The sequence below is a fragment of the Tinamus guttatus genome, unplaced genomic scaffold, assembly GCF_059628265.1.
Source record: "Tinamus guttatus ecotype Peru unplaced genomic scaffold, ASM5962826v1 Tinamus_guttatus_pri_ptg000489l, whole genome shotgun sequence".
NCBI lineage: Eukaryota > Metazoa > Chordata > Aves > Tinamiformes > Tinamidae > Tinamus > Tinamus guttatus.
In genome coordinates this window covers 1,244,667-1,271,272 of record NW_028289023.1, presented here as the reverse complement: position 1 = coordinate 1,271,272, position 26,606 = coordinate 1,244,667, and the positions used below count along the sequence as shown (strand labels likewise).

The following is a 26,606-nucleotide window of genomic DNA, read 5'->3' as shown; positions in this document are numbered from 1 at the left end:
GGTGAATGTAGGGAGGATGGGGCCAAACTCTTCTCCGTGGTGGCCAGTGACAGGACAAGGCATAACGGGTACAAGTTGAAACACAGGAAATTCCATCTCCATGTGAGGAAGAACTTCTTTCCTGTGACGGTGACAGAGCCCTGGAACAGGCTGCCCAGAGAGGTTGTGGAGCCTCCTTCTCTGGAATTCTTCCAAAGCCGCCTGGATGCCACCCTGTGCCACATGCTCTGGGTGTCCCTGCTGGAGCAGAGGGGTTGCACTAGAGGTCCCTTCCAACCTCAACCATTCTGGGATTCTGTGTGATTCTGTAAGAGACAGTAAATCTATTCCTGCCAAAGGTGAAGGTGGCTGTAGACCCTGTTTCGTATTTCAATGGGTTGGTATCACCTGATGCCGTCATAGATGAGCTTTCATGAAACACAAACTTTGTGCAAGACTGGGGGCAAGGAAAGTTTGATTTTGGCATTTGGTTTATTGTTGATTCTTCCTCACATTGCTGTAATTTCTTCCCTTTTTACTTTTCTTACCTTCTGTCTAGTTCAAAAAATCATCTGTTTCAGTTTCATGAACACACTCAGTGGACAATGCGCAAATGGGCTTTTAGGAGACATTCTGGTATTTTTAAGCTACCAAAAACAGACACAGCTTGCAAGCAGCTCTCACGGTCAGATTTCCATGTAAACATTAATAAGGAAATCTTGAACCAATTAGTGTAATTACAGAGCAGCATTGCCAGACAGGCAATGCATGGGCACCTCTCCTGAGAAGCCTTCTCTTGGCCGTTCTTTGCCTTTTGAGCATGGAAAAATTAAAGATAAGTTGTACCTGCACAAGGTTCATTTCTTGATTCAGCACTTCAGAACTAGCTCATATTTACATTTCCAAGCAAAGGCTATAAATGCCTTTAGAATAGCAGTAGCTTTAAATCAATAACTAAAATTCAAAGAATTAATGTTCAGATTAAAGGGAATTTATTAAAGGAAGAAAACAGTTAGAAAACGTGCCTATTTAAGAATCTTTTGAAAGACCTTTTTTTTTTCTTTCTTATTTCTTAAGGATTGATGCTGACTGATAATGCCACCTCTAACTTGTTTGTTTGTTATATTTTTATTGGTTTATAAAGAAACAATGTGCTTGGTGAGATGATAAACGAGGTGATACTAGTCCTGGCATTAAGGAACATAAAAGCTAAGCCCAAACCTGTGGACATTTATGTCTATGATGTTGAAAATGAGCAGAAAAGTTACAGTTCTAAAATGCCTGTTTTTGTATGCTGCTGGTTTTGTATGATCAGGCCGTGGTTTGGACAGGGCCTGAACGGAGGAGTCATGTCCAGGAAATTTGGGATTCCCTGCTGTGTCTGCTTCCTTCATTCCCATGCGATTTCTTCTTCTAGAGTGTCATGCAGATTCACTTTTAAGCAATATACGTAAAAAGGTAAACTGTAATCCTGCCAACTCTTCATATAGAGAGACTATGACCATTATGTCACTGCTATGTCCATTCAATATTAAAATTATATGTGGGCACAGAGCTGGCTCAAGATTTTTCTGCCATGTTACCTGGTCGAATTTTGCCCTGATGGTTGACTGGCTAAAGATGGGAAGAGGAACGGGAAGGCCAAGGAGTTTGGCTTGGAATAGTGAAGCCTTTGAGGGAAGCCTGGCTTTCTGCTCTCTCCATCATGGAAGGCAGTAGCTGACAGCCTGTCCTGGCCTCTCTGGCTGTCTTGCTCAGCCTCTACTTTTCCTCATGCTTTCTTTCAACGTGCCCAGAACAATGTTGACAATCCTCTTGCCACATTTTTGCGTCAGAGACATTTACCATTTATAATATCACATTGACATTTAAGCCGTGTGGTATGAAATATTTAAACTGTAAGAATGATATAGTATAACTTGAATATCTGCTGATCAACATGTCTTCAGCACTGAAAGTATGAGGCAACGAAAGAACATATTTTTATCAACAATTTGAATAGCAAACTTTATCTCTTTCTTTGTACATTTTTTTGTATATTGATACTTTTTGCAATACTCATCGTCATCATAATGCCTAGAAACCTTAAGTAATTGTTCAGAATATGGCATTGTGCTAGTTGCTGTGATGCTGTACATTTACCAAAACATGGTCCATGCCCAAGGGGTTCATAATCCGGTGATTAATGAGTCAGCAAATGGGCAGGAGGAGACGTAACGACACCGTGAGATCATTACCAGTGATCAGGAAAGGCAGAAGTCACAATATAGCAGCTGCAAAACTGAGCCTTTTTATCCAAGCCTCACACAAAAGACAGGTTTTGTGGAACCTATGTAGTTCATTTCTTGTTATTCTATAGAAAAACAGTATTAACAGGACATGTAGACTCTTGACTTTAGTCAAGTCTCGACTTTGAGGCTCTTGGAAAAGCACTGAATGTTGCAAGAGTTTGCAGGAAAACATCAAGTTGTTAACAAAACTGCAGTGAACGGCATGTACAGATTCTGGGTTGCTTTGGGGGTTTGGGATAATCATTGGGTTTTAGTTTTAGGCTTAGATCTGTAATAAATTACTCATGAGTGTGTTGGTTTGTCTAGTATTATGAGTTAGAAGATGAAAATATACAACCACTTCAAATTTTTGGTAGAAATGAGTATGTTGCATTTATATTACTTGATTTCTGAGGTTTAAAAGGGATAGATTTTGAAACTATTTGCTTTGGAAAACCTGATAGACAAGATGTGAATGTTTGCTTGTCCTCTAAGAGAAGATTTTCTGTTGTAAAGAAATGGAAGTCAGTGACTTAGAAAATGTATTCCAACGTACCAGAATTACTGCTGTGTGCACCGAGGTCTTCTCAGTGATCTGAAGAAGATGTCACGGTTGAACAGTTGAAACAACTTTTTGGATATCAGTATGAAATGTTTTATTTTTATTCCAGTGGTGACTGGGAATAACTCTGCATTTCACACGTGAATAAGGAGTGACATATGTGCGTGTGTGGGTTTAAAGTTGTTGAATTTGTTCAGGAGAGGAGGCACAAATGGTTCTCCCATTACTGAGCTTTAAACCAAACGATGCACAGGTTTAAGACTTTCCACTTGTGAGCATCCTCTGAATGAAAGATGAACTTTTCCAGATATATTAAAGAGAGGAATTTCAAATGAAAATTGATCTAAACATTTCATTCTAGCTTGGTGACTAGTGGTACAGTTGCACTGTAGCAGTTCTGTTGATTTTTTTATAATGGTTTGGCAGTTGATTAACACTAAGGAAAAAACATATTTGAAGTGTAAATATGCTTTTCTTAAGTTACTCTGTTAAAAGTAAAATTTACAGGTTGTTAAAAAATATGGCTGGACTCCTTCAGATTTCTTCAGCAAATCTGCCCTGATTTGACACAGTTATTTTCAATTTTACTCTTGGCCTAGGTGTTACTGATGATTACCTGGACTAGGATTGCACAGCCAGTTACAACTTCTTTTTCTCGTGCAAGTTTTTAAAAGGAATTCTCAAATAAGTAAAATTGAGGCTTTGCAGTCCAGTGTGTGGTTGGATACTTTATATATATATATATTCATGTATATATATGTGTTTTTGGTGAGACTTTTCAAAGGTAAAATATTGCTTGTGTTCATATAAAAAAGAAAAAAGAAAAGCAAAAGTTGAAATAAGAAAAAATGGCATTTATATAGCAGACAGATCGTGGCCTAATCCAGCAGAGGGAGCAGCTGAACAACCTTGAGATTGGTTTTAGAAACTGTCGCATGTGAAGAAGGCCTTTTATGTCTGTATATTACTTGGTAGGGTATTATTTGCCATGGATTACAATGATAAATGTTAGATTTATATAACATTCTATTAGTATAGTCAGTTATACGGATATATTATTTTGAAAATTACTTTTTTATTAACACTGAATAGATACTAAGGTTAGAATCAGTGTGTTGCTTAGTGTTGCAGATGCTTAAGGAGTGTAAATTGAAAACACTTGCCAAAAAAATCTCTTTTCCTGTGCATCCCTGTTATAGCTGCCCATGGTCTGTTCCCTGAGGCTGCACTGCCGAGTTACAGATCTTTTGAGTTTGTGCAGGGAGTAAACCACCGCATTTACCTACTGTGTCACGATACCAAATGTGTCACAATTGCCTCAAATAGTTCCCGCTTTAAACATTTAAATGCTTAGTTCTATATTTATGTAAAACAGTTATACCACAGTAATAACAAGCCAGAATCGATACAGGTGTTATGAAATGAGGAAAATATTTCTACCTATTCAGATTAACCAAAAGGCAGTTGTGGGAGCAAGAACATTAGATTTAAGTGGGTAGTGAGTTCACATGGGCAGAATTTGGTAATGAGTTTAGAGAGGCTCAGTCAAACTCTACATAGCATTTAGACACTGAAGGCTGCTGTAACCAGAGGCAGCCCCAGCTGAAGTAGGGAGAAAAGTGAGTAGCCCAATGCGAAAGAATCTGTAAGTGTCAGAATTGAAAGAAATCTAAAGTCTCAGACATTATCATTAAAATATTTTTACAAGTTATTTTCCTAATAACAGGCATGAGGAAATCAGAGCAGAGGAAGATCTTATCAGGAAAAAGTCCTTTGCATCAGTGTAGCTTAATCTCTGGTACAATCATATTTTGAACTTTTTACTGGGCGCAGAAAATTCCAATTTGTAGTTTTGATTAAATATTCTCTATGGCAACCAGAACTTGTCTGGTTATGCAAAACTGATGCAAAGTAGCCCAATAACCCAGTACTGAAAATCAAATATTTTTAAAAGTTACATTTCATTTTCAGTATTGATTGCAGATCAATTTCTGGTCAGGGTTTTTGCTCAACATATTCTTTAATTCACATACTCTTCAGTTTTGAATTCTGTTTCTTTTTAGCTAAATAAAATTATCCAGTCTCCCTGTATTTTTTATTTAATGCACAGTAAAAAACTGAAATTCTTAGTAGACAGCATTATATAAGCACCATGTATTTTATTACTACCCTAAACCCAGTGGTTTTAAGTCTGCTACTTGAAATATGGTGATATATACAAATGAAATGTAAGGATAAGTGATAAAGGAAAATATATCTATTTTACAGTATAATAATACAGTATTTTAAAAGAAGCTAGTAGTTGCATTTGTTTTTATAGTTTCATATCTAGGATACTAATTTGCTGTTTCTTTTTGCAGGCTCTGCTTTGTGGTGTAATTGTTATGCGTCCAGAAGATCCACTTATATTTTTAGAAGAAAAAATCAAAGAAATTATGGAAAAAGGACTTGATGCTGGTTTATGGTACATCTTAAATGATTTTGTGTGTGCTACATTCATAATACTGAACTTAGACTTTTTAAAACAGGCTAATGATGCAGCATCTACTATGTAGACTACCAGTTAAGTATTAGTATTCTCTATAATGGCTTATGATATTACAAATATAGCAAGACAAATATAGACAGTATCTTCTAAAACCATAGAAAATGTTTTTCCTTTGAAATCTTTTTTTTTTCCTATAGGATATTTAATGAATATGACTTCTACTTAATACTCTGCTTAGTTTCATAAAACCATTAAACCCTTGATGTTGTGGTGATAAGTTATATACTATTACATACAGTACACTACAAGTGTATGTACTATTACATACAATACAATATACTACAACTATATTATTATATACTTTTACAACTTCATTGCTGTCAAGGGTGTATTTACCTATATGAGCCCGAGGTGCAGTCCTTTCTGTATTGGATAATTAATTGGGTTATTTCCCATCTATTTTCTGTTCTCTGTGTGTTCTTTCACGCTTAAATCACAGTGTGAGTTAAAAGACACTGAGGATTTAGTTTTATTTATTCTGGAACCTTAGAGAATATTGTGATTGGCTTGTGAACTGTGAAAAGACGGGAGTTTCAGTCTTCAAAATATACTTACAAAGCATATATAAGTAGTATAAATTACAAATGCCTTCTGAGTTTATATATATATGTGTGTATATATATAATTGTAGTTTATTTTTCTCAATCTCTCAGTGCCTGCTGTCGAAAGAAATAGCTTGATTGGCTTCTAGTTCTTCCATGCTTGAGAAAATAGAGAAAGTATCCCTAGTTTATTAGGCAGAAACCAAGATGCAGTTTTGCTTTATCTCCGACTGTGGTCAGGCCATATGTTCTTACATATTTGTGAAATTCAATACTGTTGGTGCAGCTCTAGCCAAAGTTATTTCTCCTCTTTTGTTAACATTCACATATAAATGAGTAATTTTATGGTTTATGTGTATTTCAAGTAAATTTGTGCTTGTAAATATGCAATCTTGGAGGTGCAAATTCTAGTCCATTGATGGTCTTGAATATCAGGACAAGATCTTCGATTGATGCAGAGAGAGGAGCAATGATCTGCTGGTATTTGTCGTGACACAAATCACTAAGATGGAGCACTGTATTTTTTTACTAACTGGGTTTCATCCAAGTGTGTAGTTGCATTCATATGTGTCATGGGTGCAATAAACCTGCTAAGTCTGCCATTTCATTGAGGTGTCAGGATTCAGTATTATTCATTAAATATTGACCAGAACTTTTGCTAACACTGTAGTATAAGGAAATAAGAAGAGGAGAAAATAGATGACCAACATTTTGTAGCAATAGAGATGCCTGGAAGCCAAAGCTACTGGGGGAGTGAAAGCTTTGTGTAGGAGAGAGATGGCAAGTCTTACTTCAGTATGAATTAAATTCAGTTTTATATATAAATGCTGTACCCTGTAATTTATTTAGAATTCCGTTTCATTGGATCTGCTGTCACTATTTTTTTTGTTTTGTTTTGTTTAGTAAGAGACTGTTCTGTTGAGATACTGAAGTCTGTAAGATGCCTCCTCATTGTCAGAAAATTGTCGTATTCAGTGCTACATTAAAGCTGCTCTATTTTTATGGGGACTAGAGAAACCTGGAGGGAGAGACTTGGAAAAAAGAGAATACAATTGGCAGTGCATGGTTAATGCTAGGAAAACCTTTTACTTGACTTCATAGGGCTGGCCAGTGCCTACCCAGGTGTAGGTGCGTTTACCAGGTACTCAAGGTCTTATCCTGCTTTCATATTCTGTGCAAATGTCACTCCTGGTTGAAGTTTTCAGTAGGAGGAACCTCTTTATCTTTGGCCCACTGAAGCAGAGATCTCAGGAGCTGCATGGGCCCCTACCCACTGGGGTCCATCATGTGGATGGGTAACATCTTTTCTGTGGGTGATGCAGATTTGTGCCCTTGTTGAATCAGCTCTTTCCTTGGGTTTTTGCCACGTGTAACAGATGGAAACAGTGATTTTACCAACAACCAACAGTCTGAGCTGTGATAATTAAGCTTTATTGTTTACTTTGCATTAGTTATGATGCCATTCCTGCTAGTTGAAGACCTACTTGATTTTTCTTTTAATTTTGGCTCTGTGGTAAATACTTTTCATTTCTGTATTTTTCATGGAAGCATAATACAGCATAGTTCTTTTAGATTTACTTGGCTTTTGAGGTTTCTCCTTTTTTAAGGAAACGACATCATTTGCCTACCTACATATTCTATAACCTGCCTGCAAAATCAGGAAACACCACTCTAACTGCTGAATATTTGAAATTAATGTTATCAGTATTAAGATGAAAAACAAAATAGTTTCAATATGGATCATTTCCTTTCAGATTATATGCATTAAATATGTTAACCTCTGCGGTACACAATATTTCAAAATAGCTATAGAATATCAATAAAATATGATCATTTGTTTTCATATTTTTAAACATTTGAACATGGCAGCCATAGTTAATTGTAATAAAAGAGATATCAGTCAATCTTTAATAGTAATGTTACAATAATATTATAATATGTAACTATATTAAGTACAGAGGAAAGATGCCCTTTCTTTTTGTGATATTAGTACAGTTAGTACAGTTAATATAATTTCTTTTCTGAAGGTACATGTGTATTGATCCTTCTTTACGGACAAATTTGAAGAGGATTGCAGAAACTTACCTTAGTGCCCTTTTTGGACTAGAGGATGAACAGCTGGTAAAAATGTTTGAGTATTTGCACTAACTCTGTGCTGTGAAAGTAAATTTCTGTGAAGAATAATCAAATTTAGTTTGAAGTTTGTTACGTTTCTTTTTTGTGTATATATAATTTATGCGAGGGATAGGATACCTTGCATTTCTTTCTGTTGATGTTGACTTGTATCTTTCAAAAATTATAATTGGAGATGTGCATAGCATGTTGGCATATGGTAGTGAATAGATACTTTTCCAAATATGGTCATAATTTTTTAAAAATCCATGTGAATATGAATGCAGTTGCAGTTTCATATTTTTTCTATTTATTAGGGCTTTGTAATAGATAGATTTCAATAAATATGATCATGAAAATAATTTTAAAAGAAAGTGAAAAAAGTTACTAAAATGAAGCAATGACACACAATAACTATTTTTACACTGGGTCTGCACTTTTAAATTATATATGCCTGGGAACATTCCTGAACATTGTGGCCAATTACTATGGAATGACTGTTATTTATATTAGTTAATTATCTTAGTCTTCAGCACATGGTATGTGTATGCAGACTGTCTAGAGGGGATGGTTCCTGGATTGGTCTGTCAAACCACGATAGGAATTTTTCTAGAGAAACCTAGGAATGTTTATTTATGTACACATAAATAGAAATGGATGTATTTAAAATACTTCTGTGTATACAGAGTCGTATCTCTATATTTTGCTGTACCCAGCAAAACCAGATTCCATGACAACTGTCATTTTAAGTTTAAATTTTAAAGTAGACAGACATTATTAAATGTTATTTTAGAGAATAAGTGGTCACATTTATATTCTGCTATATTGGTCATACTAGAATGAATTACATTTGTCATTACATGACTGTCATCTAATACATGTTTAGGCAATTCTAAATAAAATAACTTGGTAGAGATTTTTGTCACCATTTTTCAGAATATTTTTTTCTATTTGAATATGAGTGCATAGATGCGGTCTACTCTCTGGAACTCTACACTGGTTAATACTCTATAGGATTATTTGTAGGACTTAAAATTATAATTGAACACTGGTAAATTTGGAAAAATGCTGTCAATGCTAATAATGAGTAGTTACACTTAAATACAGTATTCTTGTGCATAAAGGTGTAAGTAGGAAAATATTTTGATTGATATTTTGACTGATTCACACACACACAAAAAGTTACCTGGAGAGAATAAAAACTGTTGTAAAAAGAAAAGTACTGTGTGGCTTTGTAAGGAAGCAGTCTAATTAGTCTAATTACTGACTACTTTAGTCAGTATGTTGGCATGCAAGTGTGATTTTTTCTCTTAATTATCCCTGTGTAACTCTACTCAGTTTTGTCTTCTTTCAGTATCATGAATTTATTGCAGTCTTTTTTTGTCAAATTCTCCTTTAGCAGCCACTCAAATATTAATCAGCCTAAGATTAAAATGGTTGATTATACAGTGTTTGTAAAATAATGGGTAGAGAAACAAACACTTCTCAGGTTTAGCAAGGACTTACTATTATCTCTGAGGCTGAATTGCTGTTTTCAGTTTACACATTCACTTTTTCACATTCAACAGAACATATTTTCTTTTACAAGAATATTCTTAAAATACAAGACCTTATACCATATTTTTATGGATTTTAAAAATTTCAACAGGATTATTAAAATAATTATTGGTTAGAATCATGTGATAAATGGTTTACATATTAAGAGTGTGTAAAAGAGACGAATTTTGACAAAGAGTAATTCAAATATTTCTTTTAATATGCTTAACTGCTAGAAACAGTTGATCAGTGAACTAGTGCATTTAATGAATAGAAGGCTGAAACTCAGACTGAGCTTTCCCTCAAGTACACAAACTGGTTCTTTCTTTTATGCTAATGTGGCTTTTCCTTAGCTTTTATGTTTGAAACAGGAGTGTGACATGATAGCAGAAGTACTCATAACAATAAACAGAACATTTTAGTTGAACAATTTTCTCTCTAAAATACATATTTTAATTTTAAATGGCAAATAAAGATAGGAGATTTCATATTTTTGTTTGACTTTTAAATTAAATAATACAGCACTATTTTGTGTACTAATGCCATAAGTAATTTGTTTAGATGACTACAGAATTATGTACCAAGGCATTTGACTTCTACAGCAGAAACTTAAAGAAGTTTTATTTTCGGTAAGTACATATATTTTACATATAATTCTTGAACATTTTAGGAAACATCCTTAAGAAATAAATACTTTTGCCATTCATTTTTGTTTTCAGTGAACAACATAATAAAAGAGATTAGAAAATTAGATGGTCTGTTTTTGCCTTACTTTAGCAGTCTTACTTTGTCTAAAACTCGATAATTCAGACTTTTTGACTGCTCCAGGCCTGAACAAATTTAGGTGATGTTTCTGCATTTTGATCAGATCTATTTGTGAGGAACATGGTAGTAAATCCAAGAGCTGAAGAATAGTTTGAGACCCACTAAAGTCTAAGTCTAAAAGATCGGGGTTCTCTTCTGCTCTTTCTTCAATTTTCTTTGTGCTCAGAAATAAGTAATTTATGCTTTCTTTGTTATAAAATTGAATCGAAATGCAATGGTCTTCTTTTGGGGAGAGATCAGATTAGAGATTTAGCAGTGCTGCTTTGTACCATATCATACAGTACTCATTAATTCTGTTAGAAACACTAGGGTAAATCCTTACTAAAAATCACAGAATCATAAGTTTGGAAAGGAGGTGAAGATGTTGCAAATGATACTTAGGTCAATTGTAAGGAACATTTGTCAAGCTTGATCTTAGTGATATCAGAGAAGTGTTAGAAACACAACAATCTGTGCAGTTTATTCCAGTGATTCATAACCCTTTCTACTAGAAATATTTTTGCTAATACTTGAATCTTCCTTGTTACAAAATGCCATTATTTTCTTTTCTACTTGTCTTATTTGCCAGGGACATGGAAGATTTTTCCTTTTCCTTTGCAGCAGCTTTTTGAAGATAGTCTGAGCTAACAGTTATGTTTAATTATATTAATTATATTAAAAGTTAGATTGGATAGTGTTCCATTCATAATTACTTCCAAATATATTAAATAGAATATTTTTTAGTCCCAAATGAGAGAGATTTTGACAAATGAAGCTAGTCTTGTAAAGTCTAATTTGTTCAGTAGTCTTTCCAACTAATCAGATAAGGAGACATCCTGTATTTTAATATATCAGCAATATATGATTCATTTGAGATATATGTTTTTGTTCAGAATCTGATTACTTCTCATCATTTAGCATAGAAGAGAAATGGATTTTTAATGAAAATTAAATTTGTTAAAAATACCAAGATTTTATTCTGTTATTCCATATTGGTTCCATTTATTTCCATAAATATTTAAAAATTCTTCCACAACTACAGATCCATATAATAAAGTATATCCAACAACATCAGGAAAAGGTTGTTATGGGAACAGGCAGGTGTTTTATTGATCAATAATGTAGACTATTAAGAAAAAGTAGAAAATGAGTAAAGTGAATATAGAAAATATTTGCTAGTGTATATTTTGTTGAAACTATAATCAACAAAGACCAATTGAGAAATTTATACTGATAAACTTGACTGTGTTTCACAGCAAATTGCAATTTTATGGATTTTACTTAATTCAGGCTGGGAACCATACTAATTTTTTCACTGTATTTTAAAATACAGAGGATGGATAAAATATCATCTACAGAGAAAGAACAAAAGAAAAAATACAGAGCAGAAGATGGCTCTAGCAGCAGTCCATTATAAACTCCAAAAAATAAGAGTAATTATTGAGAAGTGGAACAGCTGGGCACAGATTCACAAAGAAAAAAACACATGTAAGCCTTTATAACTATTTTTTCTAAGATAAAATTACATTATCTAGAGGAAAATTTTACTGTATTAATTGAATATGTAATATTTTTTTTTCCCAGGGAAAAAATGACCCAACAATGTGACTTTTAAAGACTTTTTGTCCCTCTCTTTGCCGTGGGCCATTGCAGGAAGCCCACGCTTCATCCTGTGGGAGGCAGGGGTTCCTGGTAGTGCTTTGCCAGGATAGTGCTGCCCTATCCCCTGAGACTGAGGAATGGAGCTGATGCAGAGCAGGCTTGGCAAGTGTCCGAGAAGCAGAGTGTGGGCAAGAAGGGCAGGATGAAGTGGGTCCATTTGCTCTTCTGGGAGGTGGAGAGCACAGTGATTGGCATAAAGCAGGACAGATCACAGGAGCAAGAGCCCCAAACTGTTATCAAACTTCCCCTAAGCAGTTTTCAGTTTATTTTTTATTCCTTTTTCATGGTCTTCTGCACACTTCTTTCAGCAAAGGCAACAACCGTTAATCATAAATCCACAGAAGCATCTGGAATCATCTGGAGGCAGCTGGTGGGCACAATTGCACAATGTATTTCCTTCCATGACAAAGCTGGCATGTGAAGCAACTCTGTTCAGTCATTTCTGGCTCTGTTCCTCAGTCTTCACTAGTACTAATACAATTGCACTGTTAAACAGGGTCCTGGAATGATTTACAGTTCAAAAAAAAGTATTTGTCTTTTTTCTTGAATAAAATCTGATCACTTTTGCAATCCCCTTGCAATAGCACTGTTACCAATCATTTATCACTGGTTACCAATCATTTATCTGAGGCATTTAAATGATACACTTGTTCTTAATTATGGTCCTTTCATTAATTATCATGAAATATGTTTTTCAGTGGCAACAAGGAGACTACAACAGATCTTTAATAAAATAACTTTAAACGCTGTCTTGAAAGCCTGGCGTGCAGAGGCCTGCAGTTCTTTGAAAACAAAAGCCTATTTTGAGGTATGCAATATAACACTTCTAACATAGTAAACTCAGATTAAAGATTATCTCTGTAAATTCCAACTGTTATGGAAAAACAGCTGTCAATATTAAATGAAGCATTTGACTGCACTACTACTCTTTAGTACTTGCAGTGTTATGGAATTAGACCATTCACTATGGGATCTGGATGTGTATTTATGGGTTAAGATTGGTCATATCTTAAGGAACAAAAAAGGTTGTTAAATATTATCAGCAATTTATCTATCTTGGGTCATGGGGCTCCCATTTGTGGTGGCTGATAGTGGTGATGCCTCTGGAGCTCAGCTAGCAGGATCTGCAAGGCAGAGACCCCTCCAGAGCGAGGGAAGGCTCAGTAGCTCCATCCCCTGCTGAAGAGGAGGAGGTAGCCAAAAGGGGGGTATCTGCGAGGTCTCAGTGCACAGAGCTGCACGTGCCCTTCTGGACACCAACCACCCACCTCCCAGCAGTCCTGTCTGGCCTCTCAGGGGGAATTAAGGCTCCTGTCATTTCTGGGCAGGTTTCTCCAGGAGAAGGATGCCACCAGGCTGCAGCACAGTGTCTCTTGTCCCAGAGAAGCCTCCCCAGAAAGGGCAGTCACACAAAGGGACTTCTTCCCTAGTCAAGGGAAGTTTGACCTCTGTAATTAGATTAGGATGCATATAGCAAAAATACAGCTGAATCTCTTCAAATATGCACTTTTATAGGCATTTTAGGTAAAATTAAATTACCTAAACACAGGCACTTGCTGTAATTTGTTAGGCTTCAGTGTAAGGTGAAACCAGACCAGACAGGCCTCCATCAGTTCTTAAGCCAATATTCAAGTGCAGGAATTATCTGCAAGTCCTGTGTCATAACTGCCAGTCTTCTGTGGGAGACTTGGATACTGCAGGACGTCTGAGATGTCAATCAAACTGGCTTTAAAGTGCATTATTAGGCCAATAATGATGATGATAGTAAGTAAATTTAACGGGCCAGTAGGACTCATATTGCTAGTAATGGGTGAATGATTTTTTTAAAATGGCAATTTATAATGCAAAGCTCATTATCTCCATTTTCTCTATTCTTTCTGTCCCTCCCGCCCCAATGCTTTCTTCCTTCCCTTTTTTTTTTTTTTTAGCTTCTATATTGTATTGCTACCATTCAAAATTATGAGATGGACCCTAAACCGCTTGTCCTTGGTAATAGCAGTTACAAATATTCACAGATGTGTAACTGTATGGGAGCTTGAAAATATATTGTTAATTTTAGCAAATCTAACTTTTTTGATAATTTCTAAAACATGTAAATACATTTATGTGTTTGAACTTGCAATTAAGGTAAACGTATGTTTCTCTTGTGCCACTTTTATTTCAGAGTTTGATAAAGAAAGATCAGGAAGGTGGTTTTGTTTCAAGTGAAAGTCTTTCTTACCAGCCTGTTAAATGTAAAACATCCCATTTACCAGAAGAAGCTTTACTGCAGGTTTGTTGGCATTCTAAAAAAATAAATAATTTCTTATGCATATTTAATACAGAGTAAATATTATGCTTTACATCAAAAACTGTGTCTATGCAGAGAAAAGGAATATTTATGTTTTTCTGGTTGCTGTACTTTGGGAAGGATGGATTCTTTGAAGTATAGGAATGCTCTTTCTTCAGCGGCAGCTGATCATGTCGTCATATTTTGCATGCCCCATCCTGACTTTGAGAAGTTTCTCTGAGCTAAGACCGCAAGAGAAACAGGGAGAATCAGATAGGGAGAAATCTAATTTCTATTTTGAAATTAGGGAACCTGGAGGATAGGTAGAGCTTGAAACTCCTGAGAGAAGCAAAGGGGCAGCAGACAGAAGATTATAAACCAAATGCCAGGAGAGAGAGCAGTTTATTTTCACAATGGTTGAGAAGACTGTACAGAGATCATGGTGCTCAGGAAGACAGTAAAAGCTGCTAACCCAGAAAGCAAGACAAGGAATAAGAAATCTACTACAGCTTTAGAGAGTGCAAGCTTGTTGATTTGCTAACTTGTAAAAAAGAAGGTCCCTTCTACACAGAAGTAAGAAACTCTGACCAAATAGGTCTCTTCACGTGGACGTTGATAAATAGCTGTGTAATCAGTACGGCTTAATTTGTAGTAACATTCAGAAAAAGGACATGATTATTAACTAATGGTCATGGAGTCTTCAGTTGTAAAGCCCAGTTTTAACTAATGTCCATTACTGAAAATAATTGCCACTGAAGGATACACTGGAAATACTGCTAAAATGTTGCGGTGGAAATGTATCCCCACTAATTTAAGATCACAAAAATATGAAAACATTTCAGCAAAACATGGTGCATTTTCTTTTAAATATTATAAGCCATAGCACACTCAAATTTCAGTTTTATCCTATGAAGCCTAAAACTGAATGCATATATTTAATTTTAAGCATGTGCATAATGTCACTGAAGTCACAGGAATCTTTGATCCATAAGCTTCTGCTAAATCCTGGCCATAGTTTACCGATTTTGTCAAACCGATTTTAATTCTGAATGTCATCCGCATGGATTCCACTGGTGATGCATGTGGTCTTCCTGAATGCGAGACGGGTTTATTTTGGCTAGCCGCATCCTTGCAACTAGTCTATGCTATTTTCTTAATACAGGCTAATTCAGTACACCAAGAATTTCTACTCTTAAGTGGCTCAGCCATGGGCTGAACTTGCTAATAGTAGTACTCCTACCTCTAATTGCTAAGGTGTTGCTGGCTAAGGAACAATCTCCAGTATGAACCTCTCTTCCTTACAAACTGTGCGCTGCAAGAGCTGTTCCCCCTATAGAAGTGTGACCGTCAATAAAACAGCGGGAGAGACTCAGTTACTGTGTGAGCAGCAGAATGAACGAAGTAAGATCTATGCTGCCACCTCCTGATGTTCTCATCCTTAATAAGACAGTATCATTCTATGAGTGTTTTTTGAACTTTCCCAGTGTGTCACAACTGAACATGCGAGCCCGCTCAGTGTGAAAGAATCACCCGTGATGTTTCTTCCGTGTTAAAGCGACTATAATCATCATGGGATGCAAGTCTTTGAAAGGATGAGGCTTTTATAGAAGGCATTTGTTATTGTAAAGGAACTACACGTTTATGTGCTTTCTAAAATCCTCATAAATGCCTAACTGCATTTTGAACCATCTAAATTGTCTTTAAAATTAATATAGCCTTAATAAAGATCCCAGGATTCCATAATAGAAATGTACAGCCAGGAAAATCCACTTTTATGATTATTTCGAACAGATGATATGTAACAGGACCCTAACAGAACTGTGTGTAAAATACATTTTCCGAGCATTGAATTAATAATGTATTGGATTAGGGAATTACACAGGATTCCACCATTCTCCTTCAGATAAGTTTTATACGTTATATAATTGGCAAAAGTTAACATTCATATCTCTGTGGTGTTCTGCCAGGTTCTCTGTGCATAGTACCCCACAATTACTTTCTTCATTTGCTTGGCGAGGAATTGAGATTTGTATGTTCTGCAGCCACATCTTTTGAGGAGACATAATTAAAAACAGCCATTTGGCAATTTCAGTGGTATGATGTGAGGCTTATTTTCCTATCAATTCTTGGAGCTTTTAATGGATTTTTAGAATTTCGTTTTGTTGCATCAGCTTGTGCAAACAAGATCTTCCTTGGGGCATTATTGAAAGTCTCTTGTACAACATATATTATGTTTCTAAGTGCCAGCGTTTGCTCAATAACCAGATGGTGGCAATGTAGCCGTTATGGAGGATTTAGACACTTTAGGCAAGGCTAGGGCAGAATCTATTGAGTCACCTCAGAGTCTGACTGTAGTAATCACCAACCATCATCAGTTGTCCAGCTCTGAAAGAACCTCCTCTTGTATCCTGGAGTTGTTCAGGATGCAGTTAGGCATTTAAAACCATCCAAGTACCTGGGTATGTTTGGAAACTTTCTAGCCTGAACACAATGACACTTCTGTCATGAGTCAAGTTTCCGAAGTTAATGCGTTGGCAGGTGTGCCGTGCTCCCCTGGGCGTCTGCCAGACGCCCCTCAGTAGACAAAGTGAGTGTGGCTGTAGTGATCCACAAACCCTGTTCCCAATGATCATCAGCAGCAGATTTTATTAAATCATCCCTTTTTGATACTGTCTTTTCTTGACTCATTTATTATAAATTTCAGCATCACCAAAATAACCTGTACTTTGGTAATCCACACATTCCACACTTGCAATGACAGTAACTCTTTTTTAACTTTTTCACTTTTTTTAGCCATGCTGATTACTAGAGGTGGAACAAAATTTGATATTACTTCCTTACTTTTGCAAAGTTTTGCATATTGCTTCTGCACACAACACTTAAGACTGCATTTGACTAAAGATTTGTCTTATTTCTGTATTGTTTGAGTAAACTCTGGACATGGTATTCATTCATTTTTCTGGATAATATGCCAAATTATATGCCACATACTGATATAATGAAAAACATTATGTACTATTGTATGAAATGTTAAATAGCTATTATGGAAATACTGCTCTGTGAAACACTGAGTCTTTGATACATTTTCACTCTGACATCTTATTATTGAGGTACATGTCTTAGTAAGTGCTAAACTGAATGCACATGAATGCTAAAAGCTTCTCTGTTCAGTGGCATGTTAGGGGATTTCATTAGAAAGTTGTTTATTTTTGTAGTGACCAATTACCACATAAAGTTTAAACAGACATATTGATGTCAGCCATTGATGTATTGTGCAGTTAGGAAAGTAGGTACGTTATAAGCATAAAGTTTTGCCTATATAATAGTTATTTAGGAAAAAAAGGTGGGATTTCATTATCTGTTTCTTTCAGGTGTTTTCTTTTTTCATTCGTACAACTTAACCTTTTAACCACTGAGTTCTATATGAGATATTTGATTTTATATTTCAGCATATGGTATAGTACTACAGTTCTCCTAATGCTTAGGGATATGGAAATTTTTGTGAATAATCCTGCTGTCTTACATAAAATTCTGCATATTCTTTCAGTCTTCGAGACTTAAATCTATCTTACAGTCTTCGAGACTATTCTTTCAGTCTTCGAGACTTAAATCTATCTTACATTTTCAGATGGTTGTAATTTAATACATGCTGATGTAGCCAAGGCATTAAATACTTTTATTGTATTTTCCCTTTTTTAGTGAGCTTCTAAGCTGAAAAATGGAAGATGTTTGCATTCTACTAGCAGAAATACTGTGTCATACTTGGTCATAAAAATGGCAGGAGAGGAGCTTTTGAAGAAGCTTCACAAACATTCTTTTAGTTTCTTATCTTAATGGTCTCAGGTTGTTCTATCTGAGATTGTTTATCATGACAGCATCATTTTGGAATGCTATGCTGCCACAATCATTTCCTTTTTCAGAATGGTGTTTAGTGACATCTATGTTTTAGAATATTTGACTGCAAGAGATGAACTATCGGGATAGTTTTAATATTTTTTCTGCCATAATATTGCAATACAGTCTTCAATATATGCATTTACCAAGTACACTAGTTACATTAAAAAGAACTCTGAGGTACAAACTACTAAAACTGTCTTAACAGGTGACTCAGATTTGAATTTCAAAGTTCTATTCTTAATCTACAGAGGTTTGTTCCAAATTATATTGTCTCAAATAGGTTTAGGAGAGGTGTTTGAGCAAGTATCAAAACAGATGTTAATACAGATTAAATGAACTGCTGATAAAAACATCCCTTTGTTTTCCATCACAGTTTGAATTCACACACTTTTAAGCAAAACCATTTTCTAATTTTCTCTGTTAAGGATGTTAATAATATTCTGATATAGAAGATGTGAATTAAAGTCCTAAGAAAGTAAGACTTAATTTGAAAATAGTTATTTTTTAGGGTAGTTGAATCTGTATTGTTTACTGCAGTAATGATTCTTATTGAACAGTTTTTAATATAATGTATTTCTATTTTTTTCAAAGCAGATTTTTCGTTATGTAAATTTAGTTGATCTGGCAAGATGTGCTCAAGTAAGTCAAGCCTGGAAGGTGCTAACTCAGAACAGTTCAATATGGAGTGATGTAAGTAAAATCATAGAATCATAGAATCATAGAATGCTTAGGGTTGGAAGGGACCTCTAGAGATCATCTAGTCCAACCCCCCTGCATACGCAGGGACACCTAAAGCACGTGGCGCAGGACTGCATCCAAAATAATCTATTTCAATGTTTTATTTCAATTTTGTTCATTAAAAGAGTGAAACAAGGAAGAAGGTTACATCAAGCATTGTAATGGTCTAGGACAAATTATTTGTCCAAGAATTTGACCTGTTCTACTCATTCGTATTAATAAAAGTAGGAGCAATTCAAATAAAGTTGTCTGTGATACATTGTTATAAAATCAGCATGACTGAAAATAGAATCTTTTCCCCAGTCCTAGCCTTAGTCACTAGGGCTTGGCTCTGGCCCACTACATTTAGCATAGAAATGTCTAAATTCTCAGGCTAGTTTCAGACAAGTGTCCTTGTAGTCTAAAAAGGCACTGTAAGACTACTATGGAGGGAGATGGTAAACTCAGTTGCAGATATTCTGAGCATATTTCTGTTTACTCTAGAGAGAGAGTCCTGTGCTCATCAGAGCAAGTGGTGCAGACCAGCTCACTCTCATACTGCTGAAGTCCTCGAATTGTTGCTCATCTTTAGGTCCCTGTCAGTGTTCAGGTTACTATGTTGTTTCTTGTGCCCTAAAAGCACAAGCGTCCCTGGGACACACATTTCTCTGTTGCCTGTCTGGTACACATTCTATGTCTGTGCCATCGTGGCCTGCTTGAAGGGCCACACCTGACATGGCCAGTGTTTGCCTTGAACTTAAAAGTGCCATCACGTTACTTCTTGCTCTTGCCTTCAGCACTGCTGATGAGGACTGCCTCAAAGCAATCCATTCCTTGGGTGCTGAGGTGCTGTCTCTAACAGTGATACCTCGAGCAACGTTACTTTTGTCTTTGCATCAGAGCCCTTACATAAAGCCATTTGTCAGCAGTGCAAAGAAGAGAGTCACAAGCAGCTAGGCCCATGGGCAGGCCCAGGCAGCGCAGCTGAGGCAAGGACCAAGGGCAAGGGCCTGAGAGCACTTCTGAGCCAAGGGAGGAAGCCCCTAATGAGGTTTCTGTCAGCTTTTTCTCACAACTGAGCTGTTTTCACACAGGTCTTATTCAGGATTACATTGCTCCACTGTACTGGAGCTGGTCTTCCACTGAGGAAGCTAAATCCCCAGAAGAAGAGGTTGCAGGTCCTGTGGGTGCACCTGGACCCCTGGCGGGTGGCACCTCTTTTTCACTTGAGCAGATCCATTTGGGGTCCAGAAAGTGAACGAGACTTGTGCCCTCCGAGGCTGAGAAAAGCTCTAAGCTTAGCTCTGCTACACCGTTCTGTCTTATGAGTGGGACACCAGGCTCTGGTTTCCAGGATAAATTCATTTATTTATATTTTGGCTTTTGTGCTCTTTTTGAAACACTTAGTAGTCAGCCAGAAAAACCACTCTCTAGATTAAAAAAAAAAAAAATCTTAACCTTGAACTTTTGATAGACATTACAAAAAATGTGTTTTTATGTACAGATCAGATATCCCCAATCTGTAGCTTAAATTGTTAAAAATCTTCTAGGGAAGCTAAGATAATAGATGTCATGTTCTTGATATTTTGATATATCAGTAGAATGATAACTAAAAAAAAATCTTTCATATCTTTAGGGTTTTATACATCTTAAAAGAAGAAAGTAAAATAAAAATTCAAATCTGTCTTTTTTTTGCAGAAGATATTTCTGACTAGTTATGATCATGGGCAGTGAAAATTAGCCTCAACTGCACTGAGTGTAAAGCCTCTAGACAAAAGCTTCCTCTGCATATAAGCATTATTATTCAACTTTGTTAGCATTTTTATATATTTAAGAAAAAAGATGTTTCTGTGTTTTCCAGATTCTGTGATTCAGTGCTTCGTTTTTAGCAGTGATTTTCATTATGTTATGTATTTTATTTGTACTGCTTATTAATACCTGAATCATATATTAATTGTTTATTTTTTAGATCAATTTTTCATCAGTAAAGCATAAAGTTCAGGACAAAATAGTAGTAAATATTTTGCAGAGGTGGCGTCCTTATGTATTACGACTGAATCTTCGAGGTTGCCATTCTCTTCATTGGCCTAGCTTTAAAAGTATCAGTAAGTATTTTTATTTATTTATTTATTTATTTATTTATTTTTAATTATATCTATAAATTGTCTTCAGTGTATCCTTAGCTATTCCTCCATTTTACATCCTAATAATCCTAAGGAAATGCAATATTAAGCAATATGAATATGAGATCTGTTAAATTACTTCAGATGCCTGTCTTTCAACGCAATCTGTAGGCCCAGCGCTATCCATATGCCTGAACATTGCTGGAATCCCATAAAATAGCTTATATTATATATGAAAATCTGTGACTATATTATGACAAATGAGACTGGAATTTGAACATATGCTTAAATGTATTGGAATGCCAAAATCCAAGTGAGATAATTATTCTGAAACTCAGATCTAAAATGCTTCGATATTGTGTGACATCCTAGGGTCGTACAGTTTCTGGGAAATCTTGATTCCTCCCAAAAATTACTTTCCCCAGAGGAAAAAAAGGTAGAGAGAAAGAAAAACAGATTCATAAAGATCCATAAAATCCAATTATAAATGGTTAGGACCACATAGAAAGAAGGGAAAATGCTTGCCTGGCAGTCATCAAAAACAAATAAGGAACATGCCTGGTGCCTGTTTGAGTAGTACTTGAGTAATACTTTTTGCTGATGAAGGAGTGTTGGAGAACAATTAATTTGGATCTAAATATCTGCAGAGTAGGGACTAGCTTAATAAGTTTGTAAAATGTAAATTTGTCTCATGCATTATTACTGTCTTTGAAAGAAAATACCTGAAAGTTGCTAATTTTAAAGACTTTGGAGCATTTTTTTTTCCAATTCCTCCTCTACTAGCAGAGTATTCTGGACCATTGTACAGGAGCCCTTGGTGCAGAGCACCACGGAAATTCTGCATAGGGAAATTGGACAATTCCCTTAGATATAATATCTTCTGCAAGCCTTTTGAGGAACTGGCTCTGTAACATCCCATATGTACTGTGCTTTTGAGAACTTAGAGTCTAGTAAAGTTTTGCCTGCTCTGGATCTTTAAAAGCAATTTTCAAAGGTAAAAATAACTGAAAATCCCAGAGTGGTCCAAATGCAATGTTCAAATTTTAGCACAAAATATAAATAGTGTTTGATGCTCCTGCCAAGGCCAAGTCTCTCTGGGTGTGGAAAAAGCATCATAGTCCTTCCTGACATTTTTTGTGGAAGTACATGTGGTCAGGAGCTAATTCTCTCCGTGACAGCATTTTGCAATAGTGTCAGCTCAGCTGATACTTTTCCAAAGTGGTTGAATAGCCCCACTTAGCACAGAACTGGGCAGGAACAGTGAAAAACCTGTGTGATCGGGGTTAAAGGCCCAGCACTAGCTGTTAAAGTGCCCTTGATTCGTCGGGAGTTACCTGCATCCTAACTGTGTTCAGCCACGTTATCAAAGAGCTAAAATACCTCTATAATATTTTTGCAGGAGTGTTTTTTTCTGCTCTACCTGGGCAAAATGTTTTTGATTTCAGGCACAGCTTTACTTTAATGTTTCCCTAAAGGAAAATGTAACCCACTGACTTTTCTCATCTATACTTTATCTGAATGCAAATGATTTTACAAGTTTTTATTTTCCAAATAAAAACTGTATTTTCATGTTTTGAGATATTAATGCATTTATTATTTAATCTGATAATATACTGATAACCGAAATTGTTGATGCAGCATATAAAAATTTCAGTGTGTTTTTCTTTGGTCTAGAAAATGATTGTGTAATTATGGGTGAGAACAATTTTCTCTCCAGAGTGGTGAGGGAAAAGCACAATTGGCCAAGAATAAAAAGTATATTTAATCATGGTCTTGGCTTTTAAATCACAGGATAAAATAGCATTCTCAGCAATATCAGCCTGCAAGTTATTTAGTAAAAGAATTTAATTTAATGTTATAATGGACTCTGGCAGATAATAAAGCAAGCAAGCCAAAATGATTCATACACAGTCACGTCATCTCCTTATGGGGGCTGTACTTAGAAATGTTAAGTGCTTTCACAATTTTGCTTTCCTTATGTATTTGATTACAAAATTAAAACTATAATAATGTTTACTGTGTGACATGAACCAAAATCACATTCACTCTAATATTTGCTTTTCTGTGTTTCCTCTTTCCAGAGCTTTTGTTTACATTCCGTAATAATATATTTATAATTTTGTACATAATTTCTGTTTTTTCTGGGAATGTTTGTAACATTGTTACTTACTTCACTTAATTCTTTAATCTACCAAAGTCAGTCTACCAAAAAAAGTCTGAGAAATCTTCCCTTTAAAATAAGTTTTCCTTAGAAGAATAACCAGGCTTTTGTTACTGTTGTAGGACATAGTGCTGTTGTTAATAAAACAGGCTAGTGTGTGTTGGTATGAAATCTAAACACGCTGCATTACATTTGTTGTGCTGTTTGTCTTTATTATACACTGCTACAATATTAAGCATGGAGGCCTTGGATGAGATGTTTCTAATGATCTTCTGCTCTTGAGGAACCAGTGTTTCTAGTTTGTATACACCTTTCTGCTGCAAGCCAGGAGAAGGGTTAGAATTGCTGCTGCCCTACCTGTGGTTAAGCTGCGTGATACACAGTTTCTGACAGCAAGGAAGCAGCGCAGACTGCGGGTGTGCAGGCAGGAGGCAGGCCTCGTGGCAGCTATAATGGTCTGAGAGAAGCAAGATCATGTTTGAAGCTGGAAGGCCTGAAACCAGCATTCATTAAGCTAACAGTTAGTAAGAACAGTTGCTCTGTTATTAAACTTTATGTAAGGACTGTCTTTTTTATCAGGTACTTTAGACTGATTCATATGTAGTTGAAATAATTTATCTTAGCTGTATCAGCAAAGGTTGTTGGTTGCTATCCATTTCCATGTATTTTATACGTTCAGGACACTAAATTCAATCTGTGTTACTGCAAACTCTGTGCATTCTTTTTTCCTTTTTTTTTTTTTTCTTGAAAAAAAGCTTTCAGTAGGCTCAAAATCAAAGATTATATTCATTTTCATCTAACTACTGCTACTGATTTTAAACTAATGGCTGTGAATCATGCAATTGTCCACAAATGTTTAGAAAACTTTGATATGTAAAACTGATTCTTCTAACTTTGATGTTTTACAGCAATTCCTTTCAAGAATTGAACACATGAATATCAGTGTTCAGTTGCTATTTAGATTAATACCATATGTCTTCTTTAAAAGCTCATTGTTATTGATCATACAGCCTGCTTGTGCCATTGTTGTAGATGGTTCATAATTGCTGCAAAACTATTTTCTGTAACATCTTTAAAAGCTTGAAAATCATATTGGAATTCTCTTCCTTTGGCATTTCTTCAGCTAACAATCTGCGTTGAATTGTCTGTTCAGTTCTAGGCTCCAGATGTTGTGGACCTTTCCATTCTAACTTCCCCAAACTGCAGTTCTGACCTCATCTTCCAGACCAATCCAAGATTGCACAGATTTTGGCAAACTCTTTATTGTTAATGGTAGATCAGCGATGTTAGCTGTTTTTAGGTCTGTTTGTCTGGTTAATCAAGTTAATATTTTTCATTTGCAAATTAATTGGCTGCAGTTTTTTATTTTTCTTTATGTCATGCAACTTTCTTATGTGGTAATTGTATGATACAGTAGTCGTTGTTTAATTTCTTCAACTAAATGTTGTGCATTCCAAGCTCAAACTCTTGTTGGCAAGTAAATGCATTGTTGTGCCAAAAAAATGACTTTATAAGATGCATGAGTTACAGCTCAGCTGTTTGTGGTTTTACCCCACCCACTCAGTGATCTTGGAGAATCATTTGACCTCCGTGTGTGCCTGGGAGTTGCATTTACAAGTTGCCATTCATACTCCTCATGCAGCAGCTAAGATTTCCTCAGAGGCATTTGAAGACTTCTGTTTCGTTCGTGTTAGTAGTCACAGTATTGACAGACCTAGTATTTTTTTTTTTTTTTGCATCCCATCATGTCCAAACATGAAGTAAACTAATCTTTTGTGTGTGTGTGTTTAATATGTTCATTGTAGACAGGGCAACTGCTTCTTTGGAGTGTTGCAGTTTATCCCTTAAGACATACTCTGTGCCCCAAGAAGGCAATGCAGGTGCAATTACTTCTTGGGTAAGGACAGAGAAGGAAGGGGAGTTAACAGAGAAATTACTGAAAGATAGGACTTAAAAAGCCTAAGAAGGAAAAGGAAGCTTATGATTTTCTTTTAGATATAGAAATGCTCCTAGGGCCCTTGTGGTGAAATAGCATAGGCTAAGAAATGTCCAGATGAAGTTGTGGTTTGTGGCTCTGGTATTTTGTGGGGGGTGTTTCATGCTTTACTGTACAGAAAATTGCAGAGAAGCTCAGAGAAACAGCAAGTAACCCTATAATGTTATACTTTTTTTTTTTTTTTTTTGGCCGTTAATCACTTTCTCCTTTGTGTAATTTTTCCAAATATAATTTTATCTCTTTCCTTGGGCAGACTGCTTCGGCTCTGTTTTGTTCTGAGTCCTTATGGTTTTCCTCTTCATACAGTCTTTTCTCAAAACATTTGCTACAAGTCACCATCAGGAGAACTCACCTAATTAAGCCCTTATCCCAATCTAATGTATCCATTCTTGTGTTCTTGTTCAACAGTTTTGTAATTGCAGTTGTTGTCTGTTCTACCACTTTCTCAGTTTGAGTGTCTGAAAATCCTGGGTATATAGAAAATGCAGATTCCCACTAGTTTATCTCTTTTTCGGGAAGGCTATATGTGTATTTACACATATATACACATATTTATATGTATTTTTAAAACACCACTTGAATGATCTTTTATCTATTTCATAGAAGTTCTGAAGTTCCATTGAAAAGCTGAAAAATGCAGCAACTTTAGACCATGAGGATTACAGCAGATTCTTGTTAAAAGTATAAATCTGTTATTCTTCAAAGGTCTAGCAGACATCGAATAAAAAAAGGCAGGGATATTCTGACATTCAAACTTTTCAGTCCATCCTTCTTTTGGCTGCAAGTCTTTTCTCTTGTTGATTCTCTGAGATCTAGACAGATCCATCTGAAGTACTTCAGTTTCGTTTAGTGATATTGTGTAAATCACTTTATTATCCTTGTGGTGCTTCTGAGACCGCTCTGATGGCACAGGTCCATGCCGAGACCTCTGTCTGTAGGACAGTTGTTGAGACAGAAACCCTCAGAGTCTCCATGTTGGTAAGACTTTACTTGCAATAAACTTCACTTTGACTTTACTTACATATTCATCCTTAAATCTCACTTCTCCTGAACAGTTGTGTTTAATCTGTCCCTGGTACCCTGAGTTTCACCCGTGGTCCAAAGAGAAGCATGCAATGACCTCCTTGGGAATCTACAGCAGTGGGGCCGCAGCGATGCTCCATCTCTCTCTGCTGCTTTTCCAGCCGCTGACCACAGAGGCCAAGCCCTCTCACCCAGCTTCCCTGCTGTGCTGTCCAGAGACTGACTCCCTTTTGTACCCTGACTTTGGCTGACCTTTATCTAGTCTTTTGTGGTTTTTTTCTTTCCTTTTTTTTTCTTTATTCTTTTTTTTTTTTCCCCTGAACAGTGACTCTTTGTCTGTGGAAATCAACCTAACATGGTTTATAAGCTCATATTTTCCAGCTCAGCTTTTCTCCATTAGCTTGT

General features: G+C 35.9%; 1 protein-coding gene across 1 annotated transcript in view; it reads left to right on the top strand.

Moving 5' to 3' along the window:
- The window catches only part of FBXL13 (F-box and leucine rich repeat protein 13), a 79,245-nt gene that overhangs the window by 1,571 nt on the left and 51,068 nt on the right, over window positions 1-26,606 (top strand). The window contains exons 2-9 of the mRNA XM_088533252.1: window positions 5,172-5,275; window positions 7,929-8,022; window positions 10,111-10,178; window positions 11,687-11,841; window positions 12,714-12,823; window positions 14,180-14,287; window positions 18,776-18,871; window positions 20,868-21,003. Of these exons, the coding sequence (XP_088389378.1) occupies window positions 5,172-5,275; window positions 7,929-8,022; window positions 10,111-10,178; window positions 11,687-11,841; window positions 12,714-12,823; window positions 14,180-14,287; window positions 18,776-18,871; window positions 20,868-21,003 (871 nt within the window). The remainder of the gene's footprint in view (window positions 1-5,171; window positions 5,276-7,928; window positions 8,023-10,110; window positions 10,179-11,686; window positions 11,842-12,713; window positions 12,824-14,179; window positions 14,288-18,775; window positions 18,872-20,867; window positions 21,004-26,606) is intronic.